Raw genomic sequence first — 26,396 nt, 5'->3', positions numbered from 1 at the left:
CCACCCCCGGCCTCAGACATTCAAATAAATTTCTCAAAGATTCCGAAGAAGACAATTTAATCAGAGAAACTTTAAATCAAAATTATGTTTAAATCAGAGAAAGGTCAAGGATTTTCATAGATTTAAGTCAGAACAATCTTCGGATTGACACAAGGTTTTTAACAGAACACTGCCTTCTCAAGAAATACCTCAGTAGATTGAGGCTAAGAAATAACGGCGAATGCAAATTATTTGAAGAAAATGGGAAAACATCAGAACACCTCATCTCTGAGTACGCCTCCGAGACGACAACCATTCGTGCCATGAACTTTGGTACGACTGATATCGGAGATGGAGAACTAAAATTTGTAAAACCAGATAGAGGCCGAGACTGTATGATGAATTATAATTCAAAAAGAAGGACACAATAAACCTATAAGATCGCTTTGATTAACTTTCCCCCTTCCAATCTACAATCCCTACAATCTACTAAAGTTTATTAAGAATATAAAACCAAAAATATATTAACGTAAAAATGACGTATTCTGTATACGCTAATTGATAACTCTAAACTGGCGAAATGTCTAAAGCGGACGAATTAGATGGACAACTATAATGTACCAGCACACAACTGCATCGCGAGCTTGATAATGATAATAAGCAAGGTCCGGCGCAGTCGAACTGTGTATGTCCGACCCGGAAACCTATTCAATGAAAACTCACCTTGATGAACCAAATCGAAACGTAGGAAGAGCTATAGCGTTACGCGTTATGTGATTTTCGGCTGTGGAATTTAAATTTCACGTAATTTATCCTGCGTCAACCGAATGATTATTACTACCGGTAGAATAAACGGATTTTATAAGTGATATTTTATGGATGACTAATATTTATTAATTGTTGTTATTGAGTATTTTTATAGAGTAAGCAATATAAAACAATTTTCCTATTATTCCAATTTTAAGCATGTCCAGTTTCTTTTTTAAAGACGTAATACCGAGTTTGAACCAATGGGCACCTCCCCAAGCATCCTTCAGGCAGAAATTATTAACACACCTTATTATTATACAACTTATCATAGATAGGAACTATCGGAAACTAGAAATAGCCATCTTATCTGATAGCCAAGCAGCCTTAAGAGCGATCAGCTCAGTAACTAACAATTCGAAGTTGGTCAAAGATCCTAGAAAAGCCCCAGAGATTAAAAAAGCCCTATAGAAGCTGAACAAATTAGGCAAAGATAATACAGTCCTCTTACTCTGAGTACCAGCCCACCAAGGGCTAAAAGATAATGAAAAAGCAAACGATCTAGCTAGAAAAGGAGCAAACGCTCCACTAACTGGGTCAGAACCGTTCTCCTTCCCAAGTATATATGTATATATATATATATATATATATATATATATATATATATATATATATATATATATATATATATATATATATATATATATATATATATATATATGTCGTATGGCGTATTAAGAGTACACATGATATAGTCTGTGAAACGAATAACTTTGAATTTGACAGTTCCCGCGGGCTTTTCTAGTGTTAATTTTATTAGGTTAGCAACTTGCGGCCATGCTAACGCAATGCCGTCTCTAATAGAACAGCCTCGAAGCGAGATTTATGACGTCACGCTAGTTAAATACTACGGATTAATAAATATGTTGTAGAATACATGGAAAACATAATAATTCCTCGTATTTTTGGTTTGTATTTTAAAAATGATATAATTTACATGAAATATACATAATATACAGTTAATAAATACAATATATATACCTATTTATCGTAATAAATAACTTCCGCAAATAAATCAAATAAACTATGAACCATACAAATGCAGCAAATGTTTTACAATATACAAATAACGAATAGGTACATAAGATAATGGGTAAAATGTAAAATATATTTTATATTTTGGGGTCTGAAAATCGATCTAATTTAACAAACAACATTCAATATCTACTACTTACTATGGCTGAAATCGTATTCCATAGTCAATGTAGATAATTTTAGTGTTGAGAATAATAATTTAAAAAAATACGTGGTCATCTTTTGACAAGTTTATATTGTTTTATTAATTGCAGTAAACAGTATGTGGTGTGAATATTTTATATGTAATTTTTTGGATTATATTCGACACTATTTTTTTTATATGACACAACACTGATGAAAGCTATGATGTTAGCCGAAACGTTTTTTTTAACCAAAAAAAATAATGAAAAAACAAATGAAAACTTAATCAGCGTTTTTCCCGAACCTAAATCCCAAGAAAATAAAAAATTTTAGAACAATTTTACATATAAAATGACAGCGATCTTTATTTCATAGCCATCGCTGCAGCCTTTTTTCTATGATATTGTATTATTTGCAAATATAAATTTTCGAACATTGATACTTGCAAAATATACATATACATTTTGTGAATACAAATAATAATACATCACTATTAGTAGATATTGAATGTTTTTTGTTAAATTAGATCAATTTTCAAACCCCAAAATTTTAAATATATTTTACATTTTACCCATTATCTTATGTACCTATTCATTATTTGTATATTGTAAAACATTTGCTGCATTTGTATGGTTCATAATTTATTTGCCAAAGTTATTTATTACTATAAATAAGTATATATATATATATTGTATTTATTAACTGTATATTATGTATATATCATGTAAACTATATCATTTTTAAAATACAAACCAAAAATACGAGGAATTATTATGTTTTCCATGTATTCTACAACATATTTATTAATCCGTAGTATTTAACTAGCGTGACGTCATAAATCTCGCTCCGAGGCTGTTCTATTAGAGACGGCATTGGTCTGATATTTAGAAATGTCAAAAGCTGATGACATTTTACTTTTGACATTTGTGTTGATTTTTGTAAGAAGAGGAAGAACTGTCACTTGTTTTATTATTTTCCTTTTCTATTTCACGAAAGTAAAAAGAGTTACCTATCTGATTCGTTCAGGCACTCAATTTAAAGAATATCAGTAACTTTTTTGACAGAGGAATTTTATATTTACCATGTTGGTAAAAAATAACGGTCAAAATTCAAAGTTATTCATTTTATAGACTATATCAAACATTACACTACATAATGATAACATAATTACACTACAAGATTTAGGTCTGCGATCCGTTCTATAGCATCCAGGTCGGCCTCATGAAGACGATTTAAAGAGAACTGCGCCTTGCGGGGTGCTACGTAGAGCCTCCTCGTGGTGCACCCCGGGCAACGTGATAACCTCACGGCAAAATAGTGTACACATTGGCTGCTGAACATCTTAAAGGATTTCCCAGCAAAGCAAAGAGTACGTCATGGAATCTCCTTCCCAAGTGAAAACCAACTTAAAACAGGACTCGAGAACCTGGAAAACTCCATCCGTAACTTGGAATGGAAATCCTCCAACGGTCTGATACACTTGACGAAATTCCTCTTATTTCTTCTCGATCAAAGATTTTTCTTGATTTAAGTCTCTTACTTAATTTTAAGTCTCCTCAATGAACACCTCAGTAGATGGAAACTAAGAAACAACGGCGAATGCAGATTCTGTGGAGAAAATGGTGAACACCAGAACACCTCATCACCGAGTGCGCCGAGAGTCATACCATTCGTGTCATAAACTTTGGTACAAATGATATCGGAGATGGAAAACTAACTTCTATAAAACCGTCTCAGATACTGAATTTTGTCAAAGCCCTAGGACTGTATGATAAGGTCGCGAGAATTAACTTTTCGCCTCCCATACAACCTGCAATCTACGTAAGTAGTAGTCAAATATTCTTTATGTTCCTGCGGTATCTTCCATATCAAACCAAACAAAGCTCATCAATACTATTCATATACTCAGAACCCTTTTGCGGCGCTACAGCAGTATTCACAAGTATAGTCCCAAAATAATGGGTGACCAACTAGTGTACATACAGACATTTTTTTCGTCAAGTTTCTGCAAGGAATAGCTTTGTTAGCCTTATAACTCGAAGAGCAGACCAAAATCTATACAAATTACCCAACCATTAAGACAAAAAAATCGTTATGTCATTATAAACACAATGTCTATGGAATTCTTTGAATGTACACCACTTCTAATTAGAAGATCGCATATTAGCCATGCTTCCATTGACTTTATTTTTGATTCGATCGATGAGCATATCTAATTGCCGTAGCCGGATTTCGTTTTAAGAATTGATCGAATGAATTGAAGACCTGTTAAACAGAAATTCGACATCTCCTTAGAACAGATGTGTAAACCGATTAGATTTATGTACGTGGAAAACAATTCGTAGCCTTGAAAGCGTCGGTGTTAAGAAAATCAATTTTTATAAGTAAACAATTTTTCCTGCATGCCAAGACGCAGTTGGAGAAGAAACAATTGAATTATTTAATATGAATTAGCATTAATGTTTAATATAAAAGAACGACCATTGATATTAACCATCTTCGATAAATAGATACAAATTGCTTTTTTATATTCTATATTCAAAAATTGATGTATTTTAATAACGTAGAATATTTAGATGTTTAAGATTAGATTAGATTCTTCGAGATGGCTATCGGCCTGATCCACTGTAACCTTTTCAGATCTATTGTAGTCCTCTTCTGATCCTCAAGATACATTATTCAGTCCTTTTCACAAAGCCTAGCAACTTGGAGACTGAACACTCCATATAGCTCTCAGTCATTGCCTATAACCAAGAACCGCACATTTTGCCAGGCCGTCAAAAAATTCTATTTTGTCGTTTCTTCTTCAGATTGACAGAACCTGCTCATGGCTTCATCCGTCAATCCCTTCTTTCTGTCTTTGCTTATCAGGTCTGTCGTGAATTTTAGCTAACGTTCTACTATGAACTATTTATCAATGCTCTGCCCTGGTGGAATTTCTTTACCATTCTAGATATCTTTTGGTCACCCATCGTGATTTGTAACCATTCTCGTGACTACTTTTGCAACGCCGCAGAAGGGTTCTGGGCAGGAATGGCATTGATGAGCCTTGTTTAGTCATTTCGAGAAGACCCAACCAAATCAAACCCAGTAATATCTACTCGTATACCTACTCATAATACCCAGGCTAACATAACTAGATTACCTAACTCACAGCCAACGACTAAAAATAATCTGTTTACACGCTTTCATGATCAAGAGTTGTGTTCGGACTGCCAGCATATTAAATACTTTTGCTGTATATTTGCTTAAATAATAGGGTATTTAAAAATTATAAGCATAAATGACTAATTTTAATGCAGTTATTTGTGTTACTCAAGCAAAATTTATTTTGTAACGATATATTTCTGTGCATTTTATAACTTTTAAATAATTTTTTCAAGGATTCTGATATCATCAATATCGCGATTCATATAGTCCTCTTCAAATCTTAAAATAAAATGTAATAAATTTAAATATTTCTGCTGAACATGTCGAAATAAAGTAATTTGATATAATGTCATCATCTTTAGGAATGTTTCTTAGTAAATTTACTAAATCTATCGATATTTATTATCAAGGTGTGTTAAAGTATTAAAAAATAATAAATATAAAAAATACTATCGATAAATTTTAATACATGGTTTTTAACCATTTATAGACATGATCTTTGTTACGGCTAAACACAAAACTGTTCTTTACTAGATGCGACTATCCATCTCTTTACGATTCTTTAACCTATTTAGTTTAAATAAAAAAATACTAAATTCTCATGATTTTTAATAAAATATGCAGGAAACTTAATGCTCTGTCGTAATAACCTTTGTTATTTTACTCTAAGTTAAGAACCAAATAATAGATGAATAAGTATAAAAAAATATTACGTTAATTATAACTTCCTTTTTTTAAAAAAATGTGGGAAAATGTATCGAACAAAAGTATGTAATCTAAACGTAAAACAGTAAATATATTTTTAATTATATTGTAAAAACGATTCGACATGCATTATTTAGTCGTTAAATTCAATTAGACCCAAAACGACCTAGTATACAGTATGAACATTGAACTAGCAAAATAAGAAATATACTATTTGTTAACCATCTCCTAAATTTATTATATTTTGTGAGGTAGTTCGTGTTATTTAATTTTGATTTAGACAAGGTGCGTCAAAAGTCCCCAAGAAAAAGAAAAACTATTATCGAGGGCCCAAGATAAGTTTGACATTTGGATATATGACAGCTGTTATTACGGCAAATTTCGGTAATTTTTATCTGATTTCTTTCGTCTTTATCATTAATTATCAATTAAAAAACTGCTACCGCCTTGACCGCCTACTTATATACCCTGAGAAGTTTTTCTTTGGTCCTAATCGCACCTCATCATCATCATCATCATCATCATAATTCTCAGCTTATTCAACCATTTCCAATTATGGTTATATATTTCCCTCACATGTTGAGATACTCTCCTTGAAGTGGGCCCATTGTTGTCTATTGTTGACAATGCGGGCCCAAGTTATCACTGCTAATTTCCTAATATTATGGTCCCATCTCAAGTTTGGTCTTCCCCTAGGTCTCTTCATTCCTCGTGGGTACCATGCTGTAATGTTTGTAAATTTGATTCTGTTTGTAAATTTGATTTCTATTACCTGGATCTTTTGTCGTGTCCACTCTATTCTGTTACGGTCTTTCTTGGCTATTCTCATCATATTTCGTTCCATTCAACGTTGTGCAACTGGCTAGTTTTCTTATAATGTCCATTTTAAGAATCCGCAGGTTTCGCATGCATATATCATGACTGGTACACATTGGTCGAATGTTTTCTTTGGATAAAGTGGCATATTATTAATGTTTGTTGGATAAATGTTACTCCAACAGAGATGGTTTGATGCCTAGAATTTGTATCGGGTATTGTTGCCGTATTTTAAAATGATAGAGAGGTCTCTTTATAAAAAACAATAAACACATCTCATAGTGCTGATGATAATGTCGAAAGCACAGGTATAATTTTAATGCTTAGATTGGTATGGTTGTTAATTAATTTGGCTCAAGTTACATAGAATATCAGTTACATAGAATATCGATTTATAGGATGATTCTATACAAGAAAACTAGCACTACATAATTTGATTTTTGCGGCGGAAATTCTTTGTTTTTGAGAAAATTCGAATTTTTAATTTTTCTATTAACTGTAAATTAAAACTTTACGGTGTTTTTAATAGTTTTTTTTTTTTCATTATAAAATGGACGTAAAACATTTACCTAATATAACGATGTGAACTAATTTTTATTCGAAAATATATTTTTATCACAATCATTTTCATTGATTTTTCCGCGTTTAGAAAGTGCCGAAATGTGATAGGAAGATAAAAACGACATATTTTTTTTTGATTAATAATTTGCTAATAACTTTTCTATATAACTTTTTCCGCGGAAATTTATCATAAGGGCGACCTTCAATATTTCGAAGTTTTCCATAGTATTCTCAAGTTTTTACATACTTTTGGTTTGGTTTGGTTATTTTTTTAGGGTTTGGTTTGGTTTAGTTGTCGTTTTTATGCTTTATTGACAATTTTTTTTTAATTTTCGCATTCATTGGCCATAGCGATGTTAAGTTGATAAGAATAGATATTATTCATTGATATGTGTCAAAGGTCGGGAAGAAGATCACTGCATAGTGGTGAAATCCGCATTTCCGCGGATTTTCATTTTTGTATCGGTGCTTAAAAATAACTATACAATAGAAAATAATATTAATTTTTTATATATCTCATTTCATTACTTCTAAACCGTATTCAAAAAATGGCAACAACGCATTTCCGCAGAATTTCATTTTCGTATTAGTAGTTACAAAGACGTCTAAAATACGAAATAACATTAATTTTTCATGTATGTCATTTCGTTACTTTTAAACTGCATTCAAAAAATGGTGACGCATTTCCCCGGAAAATTTTTTTCAGTAATATACTCCCTGAGGTACCTAGATGACAAAAAAATGTTTTTTTTCTTTTTTAACAGATTTCGGCTAAATGAAACTTGACCCATTAATTTTACAGGATGTTTCAAACTTTCGCCAATGCTAAAATATTTTTTTTTCGCTCGTATAATCGACAGGTGAATTATTTAATTCGTAATTTAAAAGGAGCTACAAATTTCTTAAAAAATCATAAACATTGGCCAGCTAGAACAAAATACATTGAACACTCTAAAATATATAAAAAATTTAGGATGTCATTCTAAATCACATTTTTTTTTGTTTTAGGAAACTTCTTATTATTCTTCTTCTTATCATTATTAGTATGAGGAGTAAGTTCTACATAACCTGGATATATTTAAGTTCAAGTACTAAACTGTAATTAATGTGTTAAGAGATATAATGCAATAAAATAAAGAGAAATCGAAACCAACTTAAAAAAAAAGATAAATCAAAATTTTAAGCCTAGCGTTAACATTTTTAACAAAAAAAAATCAATACGAGTTATGAAATTTTTCTATCTATCAGACCATAACTACATCTGTTGGTATAAGCGAATTTAGAATAACGATGTAATTTTGATATGCACTGACAAATAAATGATAAAAGTGTTAATAGATGTTATATAACGATAAGGTCTGGTGGCACGTAATAAACACTCTGGTGTGTTAATAAAAACTGAGTAAATAGAGAAAAGTTTAATCGAAAAATACAAGGTGTCCAAACTTTAAAAATGACGCTTGATGAAAAAAAAGTACTGAAGAGTATTTTTGCCGAGGACTAAATACTCCGAACCAATGAGCACCTAGCATCCTACAATCAGAGATATATACGATATCGAAAGATGCGTACAACTTATCTTAGATAGGATCTATCGGAAACAAGAAATAGCCATCTTATCCGATAGTCAAACAGCGTTAAAAGTACTCAATTCAGTATCAATCAATTCAAACTTGGTCAAAGAATGCCAGCTTACCAAGGGATAGAAGATAATGAGAAGGCAAATAATCTAGCTAGGAAAAAAGTGAACACTCCCCTAACTAACCCAGAACTGTCCTGCTTTCCAAGCGGAAACCAACTAAAAGCGAAACTCAAGCACTTGGAAGACTCCATCCTTAACCTGGAATGGAAATCCTCCAACGGTGTAATACATTCGAAGAAGTTTATAAGGACTTACGACTAAGAAAAATCAGAGCTTGATTTATGTAAAAACAACCTTCGGATTGTCACGGTGTTTTTAACAGGACACTGTCTCCTCAATGAACACCCTAGTAGATTGAAGTTAAGGAAAAACGGCGAATGCAGATTCTGTGGGGAAAATGGGGAAACACCAGAACACCTTATTACTGAGTGCGCGGAGACGACAACCATTAATTTGTGCCTTAAACTGATTGAGAATTACCCTCTATAAACCCTCCCAGATACTGGCTTATGTCAAAGCCCTGGGACTGTATGATGAGTTATTAATTCAAGAAAGGGGGACACAATAGATCAGTAAGGTTGCAGTGATTAACATTCCCCCACTCATTCTACATTATTCTAACTGTAACATAATATATAAGAAACAACTGTTGTTCTGAATAAGGTGCTAATGGACATTGGCACTGGTTATTTAATATTATATTATACATATATATTTTCTAATTTTATTAATAATACAAACTTAATTACAAGTCTCTTAGAAATTAAGTTTTATACTTGTATGCCAGCGGTTGGAGGCGTATAGATAACAAATGACAACAACTATATACGTCCATATTTAAGAAAGGGAGCCGACGCGACTGTGAAAACTATAGAGGAATTAGTGTCATTTGTTCTGTTGCTCGACTCTATGGTAAAGTACTAAAACATAAGATAGAAGCACAAATAACGGAATCGGAAGAATAAAATGGTTTCAGACCGGGACGCTCATGTACTGATGGCATTTTCACTCTTAAACATCTAATCAAAAAAAGGCTAGAAAGGGGAAGGACGGTCCACTTGATATTTATTGATCTACAGAAGGCATACGATACAGTCCCACTAAGTAAGTTGTGGGTGTCAATGCAAAATTTTGGTATCAGTAGTTGGTATGTCCAAGCAACAAGAAAATTATACGAGGGTTGCAGTAGCACAGTTAAACTTGGAAACAATATTTCCCAAGAACTTCTTGTGAATAAGGGCTTAAGACAAGCGTGTTCATTAGCACCAACTTTATTTAAAGTATATTTGGAGGAAGTACTAAAGTGCTGGAAGATGAAATACCGTGGAATGGGAATCCCAGTAGGAAAAGACACTTTTTATACCTTACTCTTTGCCGACGACCAGGTCTTAATAGCGGGAGACAGAGACAACTCCAGTTATATGTTTAGAAAACTCCATGAGGAATATTTGAAATGGGGCCTAACAATAAACACAAAGAAGATATGCAGTACATGGTAGTGGGTGATGACGAACGTGAGGATTGGGATGTAAGAATCGGTACAATTAAAAATGTCTGTACGTTTAAATACTTGGGCGTCACTTTTACAACAAATGGAAAAAGCAATCAAGATATTGCACATAAAGTTGGTCAAGGAAAAAGAGTTATCGGTCAACTTAACTCGTTGTAGTGGAGTGACAAAATTTCCCAAAAAAACAAAAATTCTACTATATAAAGCCATTGTAGAGAGCATTACCACTTATGGCGCTGAAACGTGAGAGCTAAACAAAGTAGAGAAAAATAAGTTGCTGTCTCTTGAAATGGATTTTTGGCGAAGAAGTTGTCGCATTTGAAGACTAGAACACTTCTCAAATCAAAGAATACGAGAAATTATAGGAGAAAAAGAAACTATTCTCGACGCCATTGACAGCAAAATACAAAGTTGGTACGGATACCTCCAACGAATGGATGATAACCGATGGCCAAAAAAAAATAATTCATGGACACCAAGCGAAAGGCGGAAACATGGAGACACAGACCACCTCGAAGATGGAAGCAGGGCGTAGTTGACACTATGAATTCAAGGGGCCTTCAGGAAGAAGACTGGACAGACAGAAATCTGTGGAAGTTGAGAAGCGGGAGACGACGAATGTCGTAAAAATCCGCAATTTTTTATACAACAACTCTCAAATCCATTGCACCCTATCATTCCAGATCGTTAGTGCTACAAGTACCACAAGATACAGACAAAAAAACTCTCACTTCATCACTATAGTTATTAAATTTAAAAATGTTTATACTTAAAAATGTATGACATTAACACACAGCTATATTAAATAAAATAATTTCACTTCCAAGAATGACCTTCAAAACACCAGATACATCTATTATAATATTCTTAATCTTATAACCACAACAATCGAACTTCATTTACAAAAATAAAAACGCATTATTATGCATATTACTGCAATTAGATTTCTGCTTTTCTGAAGCGATATTAAACGATTAAGAATTTGAAAATTTCTAGTCTATTCACATTTAGAAGAAATCAAATTATTCACATAATCTCAAACTGGAATTTTCACCGCTTTTTATACAATCTGATTCAGAAAAAATGTAGAAATTCTTTTCTGAAAACATTAATAAATTTACAGGAAATTGATTTGTCATTGATGAATCTCACTGACGACCATACTTCGGTTTTTTCATTGCAATCTACACATTTATGTGGTAATAACTTTATTGAAAACCTGTTTATTTATTTATTTTGAATATTCATACATAAATAAATTAATTATCTAATGTGAATAGAAGTATTTTATTAATATAAAGTTTATATTGATATAATCTTATTTGTTTTGTGTATTATTTAAGATTAAAAAAACTAAACAGGGTGTATTGTATTTTTAAATAACTGTATTACTGTTTAATATTAATAAAACAGAATATTAGTTTTACTGTTTACAGATTTTTTAAACGATATACAGGGTGGTCCGAACTGTATTCCGGAAACTTCGGCAGCATATTCTGCAGATGAAAATAAGTAAAAAATTCAACTGCATATCCTAAAATGCTTAGTTTCAGAGATACAGGGTGTAGAAGTGTCAGTTTTATTTCGATTTTTTACAAATAATTTTTGAAGAAACATCAATATTTGGATGAAAATTGGTCTCTGGGATTTTTTTGACATGAGAAATTTGATTTTGATGTCAATATGACTCCTACTTGTAGAGGGCGCCACCTACATATTTTTTAACTGGTTTGAACAGTACTAACTTTTCTTCCGAACCTGTATAAAATTACTGAGTACAGAGATAAAATTACTGAGTACAAAAATATACATTTACGACGATTTTTGCGTAAAAAAGGTCTCTTGGTAAAAATCGCTACGAGTAATGATTTTCGAGATATTTGGAATCAAAATTATCAATACCTGTCATCTTTGACATAAATAATTAAACATGTTTTATCAAAAAATGTATGATTAATTTAAAAAAAATAAAAAGTTCCCAAATTTATTATTTCAGTCAAATAACTATCTACTCAACATGCTTATTTTTTGTCAATAATGACATGTATTGACTATTTCCATTCTAAATATTTTGAGAACGGTTGCTCGTAGCGATTTTTACCAAGATACATTTATTACGTAAAAAATCAGGGAAATTTATATTTATCACATTAAATCATTCAGTAGTATTATACAGAACGGGGGCGAAAAGTTATTACTCTTCCAAACAGTTAAAACACATGTAGATAGCGCCCCCTACAAACAGAAGTGATATTGACACCAAAATCAAATTTCTCAGACACCAGTTTTCATCCAAATATTGACGTTACTTCAGAAGTTATTTGGAAACATTCAAAATAAAAATGAAACTTCTACACCCTGTATTTCCAAAACTAAGCATTTTAGACCGAACTTTTTTACTTATTTTTATCTGCAGAATATGCTGCCGAAGTTTCAGGAATACAGTTCGGACCACCCTATATACAAATTCAATTAAATAAATTTGTTATATCCTAAAGAAAAAAATAGAGTGGATACGACAAAAGACCTAGGTAATAGATATCGTTCACAGAATCAAATCCCTCAATGAGAGCGGACAACAGATGAACCACAAAAATTACAGCATTGTACCACAAACATTGTAATCACGAGGAATTAAGAGACCTAGAAGAAGACCAAACCTAAGATGGGACCATGACCTTAGAATATTAGCAGGGATAAGCTAGAGGGAGGAGGGAGACTACACCATGAGTTCCACAATTATTGGAAATGGTTGGATAAGCTGGAAGTGATGATCATTTTTCTTTAAATACTCAACTTTATATTTTGCTATTAAAATCTTTTTAAAATTATTATCATGGATATATTTGATCTGATGCTTGTTATTAAAGGTTATTATTGTTATCTACACAATAAAATACAAACGAGTGATAAGTAGATACATTTTTGGCGCTAAAATATACACTTAACTTCAAAATCTAAACGATGAATAAAGTACGCTTAAATGACTAATAATAAGAACCAATCATTTCATTCAAGTATGATGGTTAAACGCCTAGATATACGACTATAACAAATAATTTGTTTTCCATTTTCCTGTTTGTTTGTTATCGGAGTATATAGTTGTTTAAACTACGCGATAATGAACGATATGATTCATTTGTATGATTAATTCAATATTTACTTAAATATTTAGTGTAACAGGTAGAATATAATAAATGCTTTCTGGTACTCTCGTTTAGTAATAACATTGTGTTTTTTGTAATTAAGTTATAATCAGATTTTTCCAGCTACGTATTTTTGTTATATTTTCGGTAACAGGTTCTTCGATTAAGTAACAATACTTTTTTACCTAAATTATTATTATTGAGTTATTGAAAAAAGTTTAAACGGTAGAATATCCAATACTTGCAATTGCAAAAATCATCAATATTAAATGACGATTGCCGAATGACATTGAATAACGAAAAATGTCAAAAGGTAATGCAAATTTTGAAAAATATACAGTGCCATTCCATTGTTTTTTCATACGTAAAAAAATTATGTTAATTTTTGCCATAACATTTTAAGTAAAAATTAGAAATAACTTTTCTTAAAAAACACTCTGTGTTTGCAGTGACAGTTCCTAAGTAAGTGTACAGGGTGGTCGAAATTGGTCAGTTTTCAGAGAAAACTATTTCCTGACTAGATAGAGCAAACTGACATAATATATTCAATATCAATTAAACTTTTAGTTACGTAATCGAAGGCGCGATTTTTAAATTCATTGTTGCCAACAATGGATATATTCGGCGCCGAGCTGACTAACTGGAATTTAAATTTCCCGCTGGGGATTCAGGTGGTAGGTAGGCTCTGCTGTAAAATACGTCAAGTTGCCACTTTTATTTCCTGACATTGTCATTCGTTTTGACACTTTAGTTTTGTATTACGAGTTTTTGGTTTGGTTTGGGTTGATAAATAAATAGGGTTGTGATACTTTAAGCTTAAAAAATACTTACTAGCAGACTTTGCAGTGCATTGTTCTTTTTAGAACCTCTGTTAGGGCGAATTGTATAAGATAGCTTAAAAACTCATCGCAACTTTATTAGAATATTTTGAACGGGAAAGCGGTAATAATGGCCCTTTATGTCCCTTAAGTGCTATTAAGAAAGTGAGTTTTGTTGATGTAAATAAAATTACTGTTTATATATTGTAACGTTTTCTTGACACAATGCAAACGGCAGCTTTTCGTCTTTGCGACCAGTCGTAGGTTCGTTTTTTTTATTTTTTTTTTATTTGGTGTTATAATTAATCAATAAAACAATAATTATTGGGCGCCAGGACATTCACTCAGAAATAATAGATCTCTTTACAACTTAAATTTATTTATAATTAAAAAAATATTAAACAAGGACAGTAATTGATGGATGAAGTTAGGTTTTTAAAATGAATTAATACTTAAGAATAAGTAATCAAAATTTAAATGTATGACATAAAAAAAATAGTATCACTTGTTCTGTTGATTAAAAATCATTGACATATTAATATTAAATTACGCAAAATAAAGTTAAATATAAGTACCTCAAACTAACGCAGTTCATGAACCTTGTTGTATGCGCACTTAATTCCGTAAATCAATCAAAAGTTAATTAAATAAATATGTCACAAGTGACACCATCACAAAATACTTGACAAGATATTAAATTATATAAAAATTTGTATATTTAAAATTAAGAAAATTATATTTTAATAATGAAATTAAAATATGATATCTAATAATTACATAATTAATTACGTAATTCATCAACAGTAAGTAAATAGATTTGAAATGAGTTAATAAAAAAATATGAAATCTGGCCTGATTATCTGGTGCAATTCCAGGCTTTGGCTCGTCCTTCTGGATGGTGTGTGGACGTTAGGTGTGGGAGCTCATCCCCAATCTACCACAGCCTCGAACAGCCCCTTACAATACCACCAGCCATGTGGAAATCAAACATGGATCATAGATACAGGCTCTCGTACCTCAAACCACCAATCACGACATATAACTCGCCATGTCATATTACGGGCGGTAAAACCCTGGAAACGACACAACTTATGCACAAAATTCATTTTAGATATTTTAGAACTTACCTCACGATGCTGAGGGTTTACTCAAAAACTAAACTCATGACAGGACAACCAAAACCACGTTTAGAAAATCTGTAAAGAGAAGGTTGAACCAAAAGATTAAAAATATGATGAAGATCAAACTTACCACAAAAATACCCATGAAAACTTAAAATTGATTCCTTCCCCAAATGCCAGGAACCATTAGGACTACATTCCAAAGATTAATAGGGTAAAAAGGTTGAAACTTTTTCGGATGACTTCAGATAAGTATGTCGATGTTTAAGCGACGAAATCTGAATCAAAAATTGTGACTTCCGATAGTCAAAAAGATGCTCTAGTTCTGCGCCGACAAGGGTAAGTACTATCAACAGAGTATCCGAAATTAGTCAGAACTAATTCGGTAGGGTGTATGTTGGGTTGCCAATAGTATCGTTTTATTAAAACGTTACAATATTTATAATTAATTAATTTTTGTTGCCTAAAATATTTTGATTAAAAGAAAATATGTAAAAATGGGCAACGCTGTGCCGATCAAGCTTAATCACGTGACTAAAAGTTTATTTGATGTAGATGAACTGTAGATGTCATGGGAGAGTTTTCTGAGACATGTTTAATGACATAAACCGCCTGTCGATATTTTCACTGCTAACTGAGATACGGGGTCTTTTTGAATTTTCAATCATTTTGAAAATTGCCCGTAACTTTTTTATCTCGCGGAGTAATAAGATTCTATAAAAATGTTCTTAAAGCACTTCAGTTTTTTTGTATACCTACTTGCTATTTTAGTCAGAAATAGCCTTTATGTTAAAACAATGCTGGCGTTTAACCCTTTCCAACAATATAAAGCTATGAGTATCTATTTCTAAAAATGAGAGAAATTAGGTGTTTAATCTTTATATCGAAGAAGGCCTTGATTTTGTGTTGACCTATTTGCCTATATAATTATTTTTATCGCAATATCTTCTTCTTCGAGTGCCATGTCCTCAACGAACGTTGGCTATCATATTGGCTATTATAATTTTGTTGGCAGCAGCCCTAAAGAGTGCTGCACTTGATTTTTGGAACCAATCCCGCAAATTTCGAAGCCACGATGTGCGTCTACGACCAGGTCCTCTCTTACCCTCTATTTTACCTTGCATAATCAAATGGAGGACGTTGTATCGTTCAGGGTGTCGAATAACGTGCGCAAAATATTCTAACTTCCGGATCTTGATGTTTTTATTTATTTCGGGTTGTTTGGACAAGCGACTCAAAACTTCCTCATTACGAACCTTGTCAACCCAACTTATCCGCAACAATCTCCTATACACCCACATTTCAAAAGCCTGGAGTTTCTTTAGCAATGTCTCTGTGAGTGTCCAACTTTCCGCCCCATAAAGTAAAGTGGAAAATATGTAGCATCTTGTAAGTCTTAACTTTAGTTCTATGTTAATATTTCGACTACATAACACTTTCTTCATCCGATAGAATACCGATCTAGCTTTCTCTATACGTTGCTTGATTTCCTTGCTCATATCCCAATCGTTATTAATGTTAGAGCCCAAGTAGGTGATATTATCAACTTGCTCAAGGTCGACTCCATAAGCTGTTATTGGTATCGGATTTATAGGATGTTTACTAACGGTCATAAGCTTAGTCTTTTGAGTGTTAAGTTTTAACCCATACTCATCGCATGTACTTGTAACTCTATCCAACAGCAACTGCAGTTCTTCCGGACTACTGGCTAACAAAACGGTATCGTCAGCATATTTTAAGTTGTTGACATTAACTCCATTCACTTTGACACCGCCATCGATTTCCTCGAGCGCCTCCCTGAAGATGAATTCAGAGTAAAGATTAAAAAGTAGTGGCGACATAATGCATCCCTGTCGCACACCTCTACGGATTGCTATTGTTTCCGAGGTATTTTTGCCAATTTTAACACTTGCCTGCTGATTCCAATAAAGGTTTCTAATTATTTGGAGATCCTTATCATCAATGCCCACTTCCCGTAAAATCGCAACCAATTTATCATGTTTTACCCTGTCAAATGCTTTTTCGAAATCAATAAAGCACATAAAGACAGGGTGATCGACATCTCTGCATCTTTGAACAAGGACTTGGATGCAAAAAAGTGCTTCTCTAGTTCCAAGATTGTTGCGGAATCCGAACTGTGTCTCGCTAATTTGTTCCTCTATTTTGGCATATACTCTTGAATGTATAATTCGAAGGAAAATTTTTAGGACGTGGCTCATTAAACTGATAGTTCTGTAATCAGAGCACTTCCTAGAGTTTCCCTTTTTGGGGATCATTACGAATGTTGACTTGATCCAGTCAGTTGGTATAACTCCGGATTCGTATATTTTGTTAAAAAGCGATAGTAGCGACTGTTTTCCTTTAATATCGAGACATTTGAGTATTTCCGATGGTATTTCATCCGGACCCGTTGCCTTTCTATTTTTTGCTGTTTTTATAGCCTTCTCTAGTTCACCCATTGTTATCATAGGGCCTGTATTACATTGTTGTATCACATTTTCTATTCTCTCGTCATCAAACAATTCTTCGATGTACTCTTTCCATCTTCTCAGTTTATCAATGTCATTTACAATGAGATTACCATCCTTGTCAACAAGGTTATGAGTTCTGTTGGTATTCACACCCGTTAACTCTTTAACCCTCTTATGTAAGTTGAAGGTATCATGTCTCTTCTGTAACTCTTCAACCTCCTTACATTGATTCACAAACCATGCCTCTTTTGCCGCTCGTATTTTCTTCCGAATTTCTTTATTAATAAGTTGGTACTTTTGTTGGTCTTGATTTTTAAATGATCTTCTTTCCTCCATTAGGTGCAGAATATCGTCATTCATCCAATTCTGTTTCTTCTGTTGGGCTATAGGTATATTAGATGTTGTTTCTGATACTATATTTTTAACTTATTCCAGTGGTCTTCAATGTTGCAGTCAAGTATTTTTTCCTCACACTTATTTTCCAGAGTGTTCATAATTACCTCGTGATTGTCCCGTATATAGTCGACATTTAACTTTTTTGACGGTTGTTTTCTTTCGACTTTCTTTAATCTGAGCTTGAACCTCGCTACTAGGAGGACATGATCTGAAGGGACATCGGCTCCCGGAAAAGTTTTGACTGCCTGTACTGAGTTTCGGTAACGTTCATTGATGGTGATATAGTCAATCTGATTTCTGACAGGTTTCTCTGGACTATCTGATGGATGTTTCCAAGTATAGAGCCTTCTCTTCGGGAGTTCGTAGAAGGTGTTCATAATACACAAATTATTATCCCTGCAGAATTCAACAAATCGGTCTCCTCTCTCGCAATATAATATTGAATATTATTATTTAACTGCTTAATTAAAGACTTTTGAAAAGGTAAATTAACAATCTATATTAGTATTACTAATCAAAAAGCCAGGTTTACAACTTAACTATTCAATGGAGAATTTAGAGAGTATACCCTCTGTATGTCATCACCCTGAAGGTTTGGATTTTTTCTACATAACAACTGATTTTGAGTAAAAAACATATATTTGCCGACCTTAACATTTTCAAAGACGTTTTTTTTTCTGAATTTTATTTTTTAGCGAGTTTTTTCCATTTTATTTTTTAATTACAAATAGATTTGGGTTACGCTTTGATAGTTGTAGCACCTTAAAGTCCATATCGCGCAATTACTTAGTTGCAATGTTTCCAATCTTTCAGCACCGATATCGCAATTTTTTATTAGTAAATTACTAAAAAACAGCGAGAATAAAATACCTAAACCACGTGATTTTAATCAAAAACTTACGAGTTTTTAAAATTACAACACAAGATAATTAAATGATTTGTTGTTTGTTGAATTCGTTTTTTAACCGATTTTCAATGATCTAAACTAACACGTTCACTCGATAACTTTTAAACAATGAGCTACGCAAACTTAAAAAACCAATTTGGTTAGGTTTAGGTTAATATGGTTTAATCACAAAAAAAAATAGAAAAAATAGATAATACATTAAATCGAACAAAGAATATTTAGGAGATAGCATAGGTACTAATGAAAAACCTGTTGACGCATTTGAATTAAGACGCAAAGAATAAGTTCCATGTAATATGTAATGTATTTATTTATTAATATTACTTGTTTTTACTTATACTTTTTTTAACTTGATAGAGAATGACATTCTGAATAGAATGACATTATCATATTATGTCAAATTTTAACATTTCAGCTTAAAAAAATACTATTTTAAATATCAATCTAGAGTGCAGTGATTGTGTCTCTCTATTCTATTCAGGGCAACGGCCTAGCTACGTCGAAATACCGTTTCCAATTAGAACACCAAAGTTAAGCGACGTAAGGCGATACTAGTGGATGGACGGGTGACCGGTTCGAAACACTGTATCGTGCTGTTGTCGAAAAAAAAAGGCAAAAGTGTAAAATCTATTGACACACACTGCTCATTCACGCCGGTTCGAGGCCGGTTGAGATCGGATATCTCGTGAGTAAGAGTCGATTTAGACACTTGCCAAGTCGGTAGGCCATTATTGACCATGATATGGCCGAGGACCGCGGTTCGGATTCCGCGTAAACAAAGTAGGCCCCGTCCACATTAGCCCTGGCAGCAAAAAGGAGACGTTAACTGAAATCTTTACCTTTTTTTTCTCTATTCTATTTTATTGATCATATGCTACTCTATTTCTATTCTATTGAGCCAACCTCGTTCCATTTGAACAAATTGGGTTATGTTAAAAAATACGATTTGGCTTTTAATACAATAATAATTTAATTAATAATTTTTAAAGAGCCATGCTTTTAACCAGCCAGGAAAAGTCAGGAAAAACATTAGCCGATCAAATATATTTTTCCAAGGCTCCTTGATTAAAAATTAGTGGTCTTAACACAGCCGTAACACTCTAGATTGAAATTTAAAATGCTATTTATTTTTAAGCGCAAATGTCAAAAGTTGACATATGATATGCCATTCTATTCAGAAAATTATTTTCTATCAAGTAAAGTAATTCATAATACAAGCATACCGAGGGTACCGTTTAAAAATCAAAAGTTCTAGTAATTTCCGGTGAAACAGGAAGTGACAAAAATTAATTAAATACGGCAACCAATCCTGATTTATGTGATATTACTAACATACTGAATCCCGTTTTTTTAACTCAAAAAATATAAAAATAAGTTATAAGAGTGAGCCACTTTTGAAAAACACACGGTATATAAAATTATGGAATCACGAAAATAAAATATTAGCTCCTGTTGGCCCCTCCTAAATTTATTTCTCATTCACATTTTTTTTTAAATAACTAACTAAAATTAATTGACATTTAATCTAAAAAAGGTTGTCTAGTGCGTTTTGAAATGTATATAAAAATATTTTATCACAAACTAGATAGATAGCTGAATTGATAATGATTCCCAAAAAATGACATCATTTAATTTACATTTTATATTATTTCTATTGTCTGTTTATCATCCGAAATCACGATTATATTTAATGTATGTAAATAGCAGTTTTAATAGAATGCTTATAACAAATATCCTTAAAGACATAATTTCTTGGAAGCTGAGATTTTTTTTAATTACTATCTGATCAGAAAATAATAGAGGAAATTAATAAAGAAAAATATATATGGTTAATATTATATACTCGTAGTGTTGATAATTATATCAACAACTGCCAGTCTACTAAATTTTAAGTAGAAAAAATGTCCCAACCTATACATTTTAGGGTTTTTATATTATATCGCACTTCTCATTCAAAACTGCAAAAATAAAAAACAAATCATGCAAAGCAAAAGAAAATTTAAGTTGATAGAACCAACCAAGTTAAGGTCAATATGTTGCGCCTTTTGTATATTAATGGTCAAATAATGTTGTAGTGGAGTTTTTTTAGAATTTTACTGGCATTCTTCTGGGGCATAAATCAGATTAAAATAGCATTGTTTTTGAAATAATCTCAAAAACAATTTTATATTAATCTGTGGCATATTTTTTGTAATGGTTTAAAACAAGCTACACACGTCCAACTTTATTGGCTCAATAACAGTCAGGCCAACGAAATTGGATATTGCATCCACATTTTCCGATTTCAAAATAAATCTCTCTGTAATCAGTTGAATTTCGCTTCTGTAAGTACCCACGGCTACTATTTCATCAAAAATAAAAAAATGGTCTTGCCCTGGCATTACAGTTACCTATCATTATAACGAGAAAAAAAATAAGATTATGGGCTAAAAAGTGGCTTAAGAAGCAAAAAATTAATACTATGATTTTGCTAATGAACACTGAAGATTGCCGCAATTATTAGCACATTTGCTAAAAATGTTCATTAACAATAACAGTTTCAATAAACAATTATTAAGTTTGGTCATGCCTTTAATTACAAGAAAATACACTGAATGAAGAATGGTCGATATAACTTTCGGTTGGTCGACCAGTATAACTTTCTCACCCAGCTCAAACAATTAGAGGATTCAGCAGTCAATCCGCCGTGTAAGTCAGTCAACAAACGCATTGAGATAATGAGGTTTAAAAAGCAGCATTTAAAAAAAATAAATTTATACAAATTAACTTTATTTTTTTTAAATTCTGCTTTTTAAACCTCATTATCTAAATGCAATTGTTGATTGACTTATATTGGTTGACTTCTGAACCCTACAATTAATTATCGGATGACAAACCTAGAAACTACAGATCGAACTGTACTAACGTAACTATAGTAGTATGTAGCATTCAACATTCTAGTATGTAGCAGTTTTAGGTGTAACCGTTTTTCAAATATTTTCAAGTTTATGTCAGACATGACATTTGCAGAGCAGAAGCAAGTTATGCATTTTCAGCATTCATGATTTTTTAATACCTTCTATTATGGATAATTATGACTTGTTATTACACATGTGTCTATAGGCAATATAGTCCCTGTTGAACAGTTGTGTCACAGTTGTAAATTCAAATACGTTTTAAGTCGTAAAAGGCATTTGAGTAAATTGTATTTTCTGTCATTTTTTCAATGTCGTCTGTCGAAATCTGCCCGGAGTCGTTGGACAGACTCTAGTATTTTAGCAATAAGAAAAAGTTAGCTAGCAAATGTTTAAAAAACTCTTGTGGATCTAAGTATATATAGTTATATACAAATATTTAAAAGACTGTAATATTTAATCAACTGCAATAAAAATTTAAGTAGAGCAAACAAAACCTTTTCCATAAGACAAGCAACGTGAATTTATAAGTAATGCATCAATGTGGAAAAATGTATGTTACCTTTGCTCTACAAATGTCATTTTTGATATAAGATTGAAGTTTTTCAAAATCATGTATATAGGTAATCAGGTATAGGTATACAGTATGTCCCCGGATTATATTTACAAGAGGAAAAACTTTTATATTATTAAAATTTTGAGAAAAATGCATTCTTCATAAAAATGTTTGCTTGTTTAAAATGGTTAATCCCGTTTATGCTTTTCCAAATTTCCATTATACGTTCCATTATACATATTTCGAAAAACAACAAAAAATATTACGTTTATTAAAATTCTATGAATAACAATCAGTCAAAGAATGGAAACGAAGTTATATTACCATAGAAACGGGTTCCACAATACTTTCATGTTTTTCTTAATTTTCTCTAAAACGGTATAGAAATTTGTAAACGTATAAACGGGATTAACCATTTTAGAACAAGCAAAAATTTTAATAAAGAATGCATTTTGAAATCCACAAAATATTCAATAAACATTTTGTGTTCTAATTTTCTATATCTATTCTATTTATTCAGTTTCTATATTCTATTCTACAGTATGTCCCTATATTTCTATTCTACAGTATGTGTTCAAAATATAGAAGATAGGTGATTCTTAAAATAAACAAATTGGTAATCACTTGGTTAAATTGTTTAAAAATACAATACATTTCGAAATATCATTAACCTTAAATATTCATATTTTACGTAAATTAAATCATAAAAAACATTAGTGATTGGAATTTGTGTAGGTTCCCTAGGTTCTTGTGACAATACAGGTGAACGAATTTCTTATTGCTAGATAGACCCATTTAAATAAAAAAAGGTGGATAAATCATTATTTATATGAAGCTAGTAATAATAGATAGTATGTTGTGTCAAAGCTTGAGAAGATCACAATCCTAGCAATGCTAGATGCATTTAGCCTCTACCAGTAGGTAACTGTCTATCCAATAGACACGAAATTACAAAAAAAATAGAAAAAAAAACATTTTTTCATGATTCTCTGATTTTCTATTAATTTTAATATTAGTTTGATTGCTTTGAATATACCTAGGAAGGAACCTTGTAATGTTAGAAGTTTTTATACTGTCTACATTATAACATTATTTATTATATATTAAAAAGTTGGCAAAATAAAACACTAATTCACCACAATACACCAAAACATATTACTTAGAAACACTGGACGCGCATTTCGCTAACCATGTTAGCATCATCAACAGATGATTAAAACTGAATCATATGCTAATGATTCTAACATGATTATCGAAACCCGTATCTAGTGTTTAAAACAAAAGTGTTGGTTCTATTGTGGTGAATTAGTGTTTTATCATGCTGTTGTAACTAAGGTTCCAATCTCCAAATGTAATATAAAAAGTTAGTTATCCAACATTTTTTTTTAAATATTAGTTTGGCCTCTGGAATTCATATAAGCTTTGTATTAAAGAAAATAAATCTCACATTCGTTCGCCTGTATATATGTCACCAGACCAACTGTGTATTTTTACCAAATAGTTTCCTAAAGCCCATTCTAACGTAAAGAGTATTTAAACACTTACCATGGCATTATTAGCAGCAGGAGTAACCACCACAAAACAACTGAAAAACACCACGAAAACCGAAGCTAAGCCGACCGTTTTCTCCATCGTTACGACTAATTACGATTGCCGAAAATTAATTCCTCGAGTATAATTCTAATCTTATCTATCTGTCTTATCGGAACAGGCAGTGATAAAATTCAAAACTCCCGCCGTATACGTGCGCGCCCCTAAAACCGTGACGATCGTCCTGCTGGGGTTCGCTCGCTCTCTCTTTCTCTCTCTGCCGGCAGTAGAAGGAAGATAGATGGATAGAGAGAGGGTGGAAGCTAAGTGCAGCAGGCTGGCAGGACCGACCGTGGCTATAGCGCGACTCGCTGTCGACTGAAACGCGCATCTACAGCAGGAGCTGTTTATATCGGTTCGATCGGTGTATGGCGACCTACCGCAAGAATTGGCAGGATGAACAGCGGAAACGAAGAAGACAGCGCGTTATAGGGAGCTTTCTTTGAGACACGAATAATTGAGGCTTTATTCGGTGCGAGTGTTTTTGAATTTGAGGCAATAAAGATATATAAAGCTTCGATTTTATATCTTCCGTTAAAACGTACTATAAACGCACAGTTTAAAACTGTAGACTTTAAAAAACATAAAAATCGACTTCTACAGTATGATATTACTATTACTTCTACAGTATGATATTTATTATTATCGACATTTTGAGAAAAATGCATACTTCCTTAAAAAATTTTGCTTGTCCTAAAATGGTTAATCCCGTTTATATTCTTTTCAAATTTTAGTACCGTTTTAGAGAAAATTAAAAAAACATGAAAATATTATTGAATTTTTTCTAAAAGTCCCAAAAAGTCATAAAAATCAAAAGGCGTTTCTACGGTAATATCATTTCGATTTCTTTCTTTGACAGACTGTTATTGTTAATTTTGATTAACGTCATATTTTTTGCTGTTTTTAAAGTATCATATTTTCCGATAACTATTATCACCCTTTCTGTAGCATTGACCTAAAAAAAATTTATGCTTCTTTAACATTTTTAAACCAGCAAAAAATATGATGTTAATTAAAATTCTATCAATAACAATCTGTCAAAGAATGAAATCGAAATGATATTACCATAGAAAGGCCTTTTGATTTTGAGGACTTAATTAAATATTATTTTCATGTTTTTTTTTTAATTTTCTACGGTATAAAAACGGTATGAAAATTTGTAAAAATATAAACGGAATTAACCATTTTAGAACAAAATTTGGATTGTTTTTATGAATAATGCATTTTTTCTGAAAATATAAATAAGTGTTTCCTCTTGTAAAGACAATCCGGGGACACAATCTATAGAACTTTTACGCGGAATACATTGATTAGATATATATATATATATATATATATATATATATATATATATATATATATATATATATATATATATATATATATATATATATATATATATATATATATATATATATATATATATATATATATATATATATATATATATATATATATATATATATATATATATATATATATATATATATATATATATATATATATATATATATATATATATATATTTTTTTTTTTTTTTTCTTTCTACGACAACAACGAATATATTGGGCTTCCTCGCACTAATAGGCCACCCAGTAGGACGGTTTTTATACGGAAACTATAAGACGAACAAAAGAATTCGAACTTCCATTAGCCATAGCCCTTATAGACTTTGAGAAGGCTTTCGACTCAATTTATCCTAAGGCAATAATAGAAGCCCTATCGAAACAAGGTATTGTCAGGCCTAATATAGAAAGAAGACAAAGCAAGAGTATAATGATATATAAAACAACCCCAGAGTTCCCAACAGGCTAAGGAGTGCGACAAAGAGACGCAATATCTCTAAAGCTGTTTACAGCAACACTAGAAGAAATGTTCCGTCAGCTGGACTGAACTAACAAAGGATTAAAAATAGATGGATTAACCATCTAAGAATCAGTAACCATCAGTTCGAAGTTGGTCAAAGAATGCCTAGAGAAGCTCAACAAATTAGGCAAAGAAAACAAAGTCATCCTACACTGGGTGCCTGCTCACTAAGGGATAGAATGCAATGAAAAAGCAAATAATCTAGCTAGAAAAGGAGCGAACACTCCACTACCTGGAATTAAAACCGTTCTGTTTTCCAAGCGGGAATCAACTGAAAGTGGAACTAAAGAACCTGGAAGACTT

The 26,396-nt window shown here is 32.0% G+C and overlaps 1 protein-coding gene and 1 long non-coding RNA gene across 13 annotated transcripts in view; both read right to left on the bottom strand.

Moving 5' to 3' along the window:
• The window catches only part of LOC115889561 (matrix metalloproteinase-14), a 109,124-nt gene extending 84,559 nt beyond the window's left edge, over positions 1-24,565 (bottom strand). For 11 of the 12 annotated variants that reach the window (XM_030909600.1, XM_030909601.1, XM_030909605.1 and 8 more), the window contains exon 1: positions 24,183-24,557. In XM_030909600.1, the coding sequence (XP_030765460.1) occupies positions 24,183-24,269 (87 nt within the window). In that variant the 5' untranslated portion in view covers positions 24,270-24,557. Of the gene's footprint in view, positions 1-24,182 lie in introns of all 12 variants that reach the window. The other variant, XM_030909602.1, reaches the window with a different exon arrangement.
• On the bottom strand, positions 14,814-15,848 carry LOC115889563. The gene is made up of 3 exons (XR_004051469.1): positions 15,544-15,848; positions 15,420-15,488; positions 14,814-15,365 (listed from the first exon to the last, which is right to left on the bottom strand). It is a non-coding gene; the product is annotated as an uncharacterized LOC115889563 (long non-coding RNA).
• Positions 24,566-26,396: the final 1,831 nt, after the last annotated feature.

Source organism: Sitophilus oryzae, unplaced genomic scaffold (genome assembly GCF_002938485.1).
Source record: "Sitophilus oryzae breed Bouriz unplaced genomic scaffold, Soryzae_2.0 scaffold_815_pilon_pilon, whole genome shotgun sequence".
Lineage (NCBI taxonomy): Eukaryota > Metazoa > Arthropoda > Insecta > Coleoptera > Curculionidae > Sitophilus > Sitophilus oryzae.
Note: the sequence above shows the minus strand (reverse complement) of the source record. Positions and strands in the feature narration are given on the sequence as shown.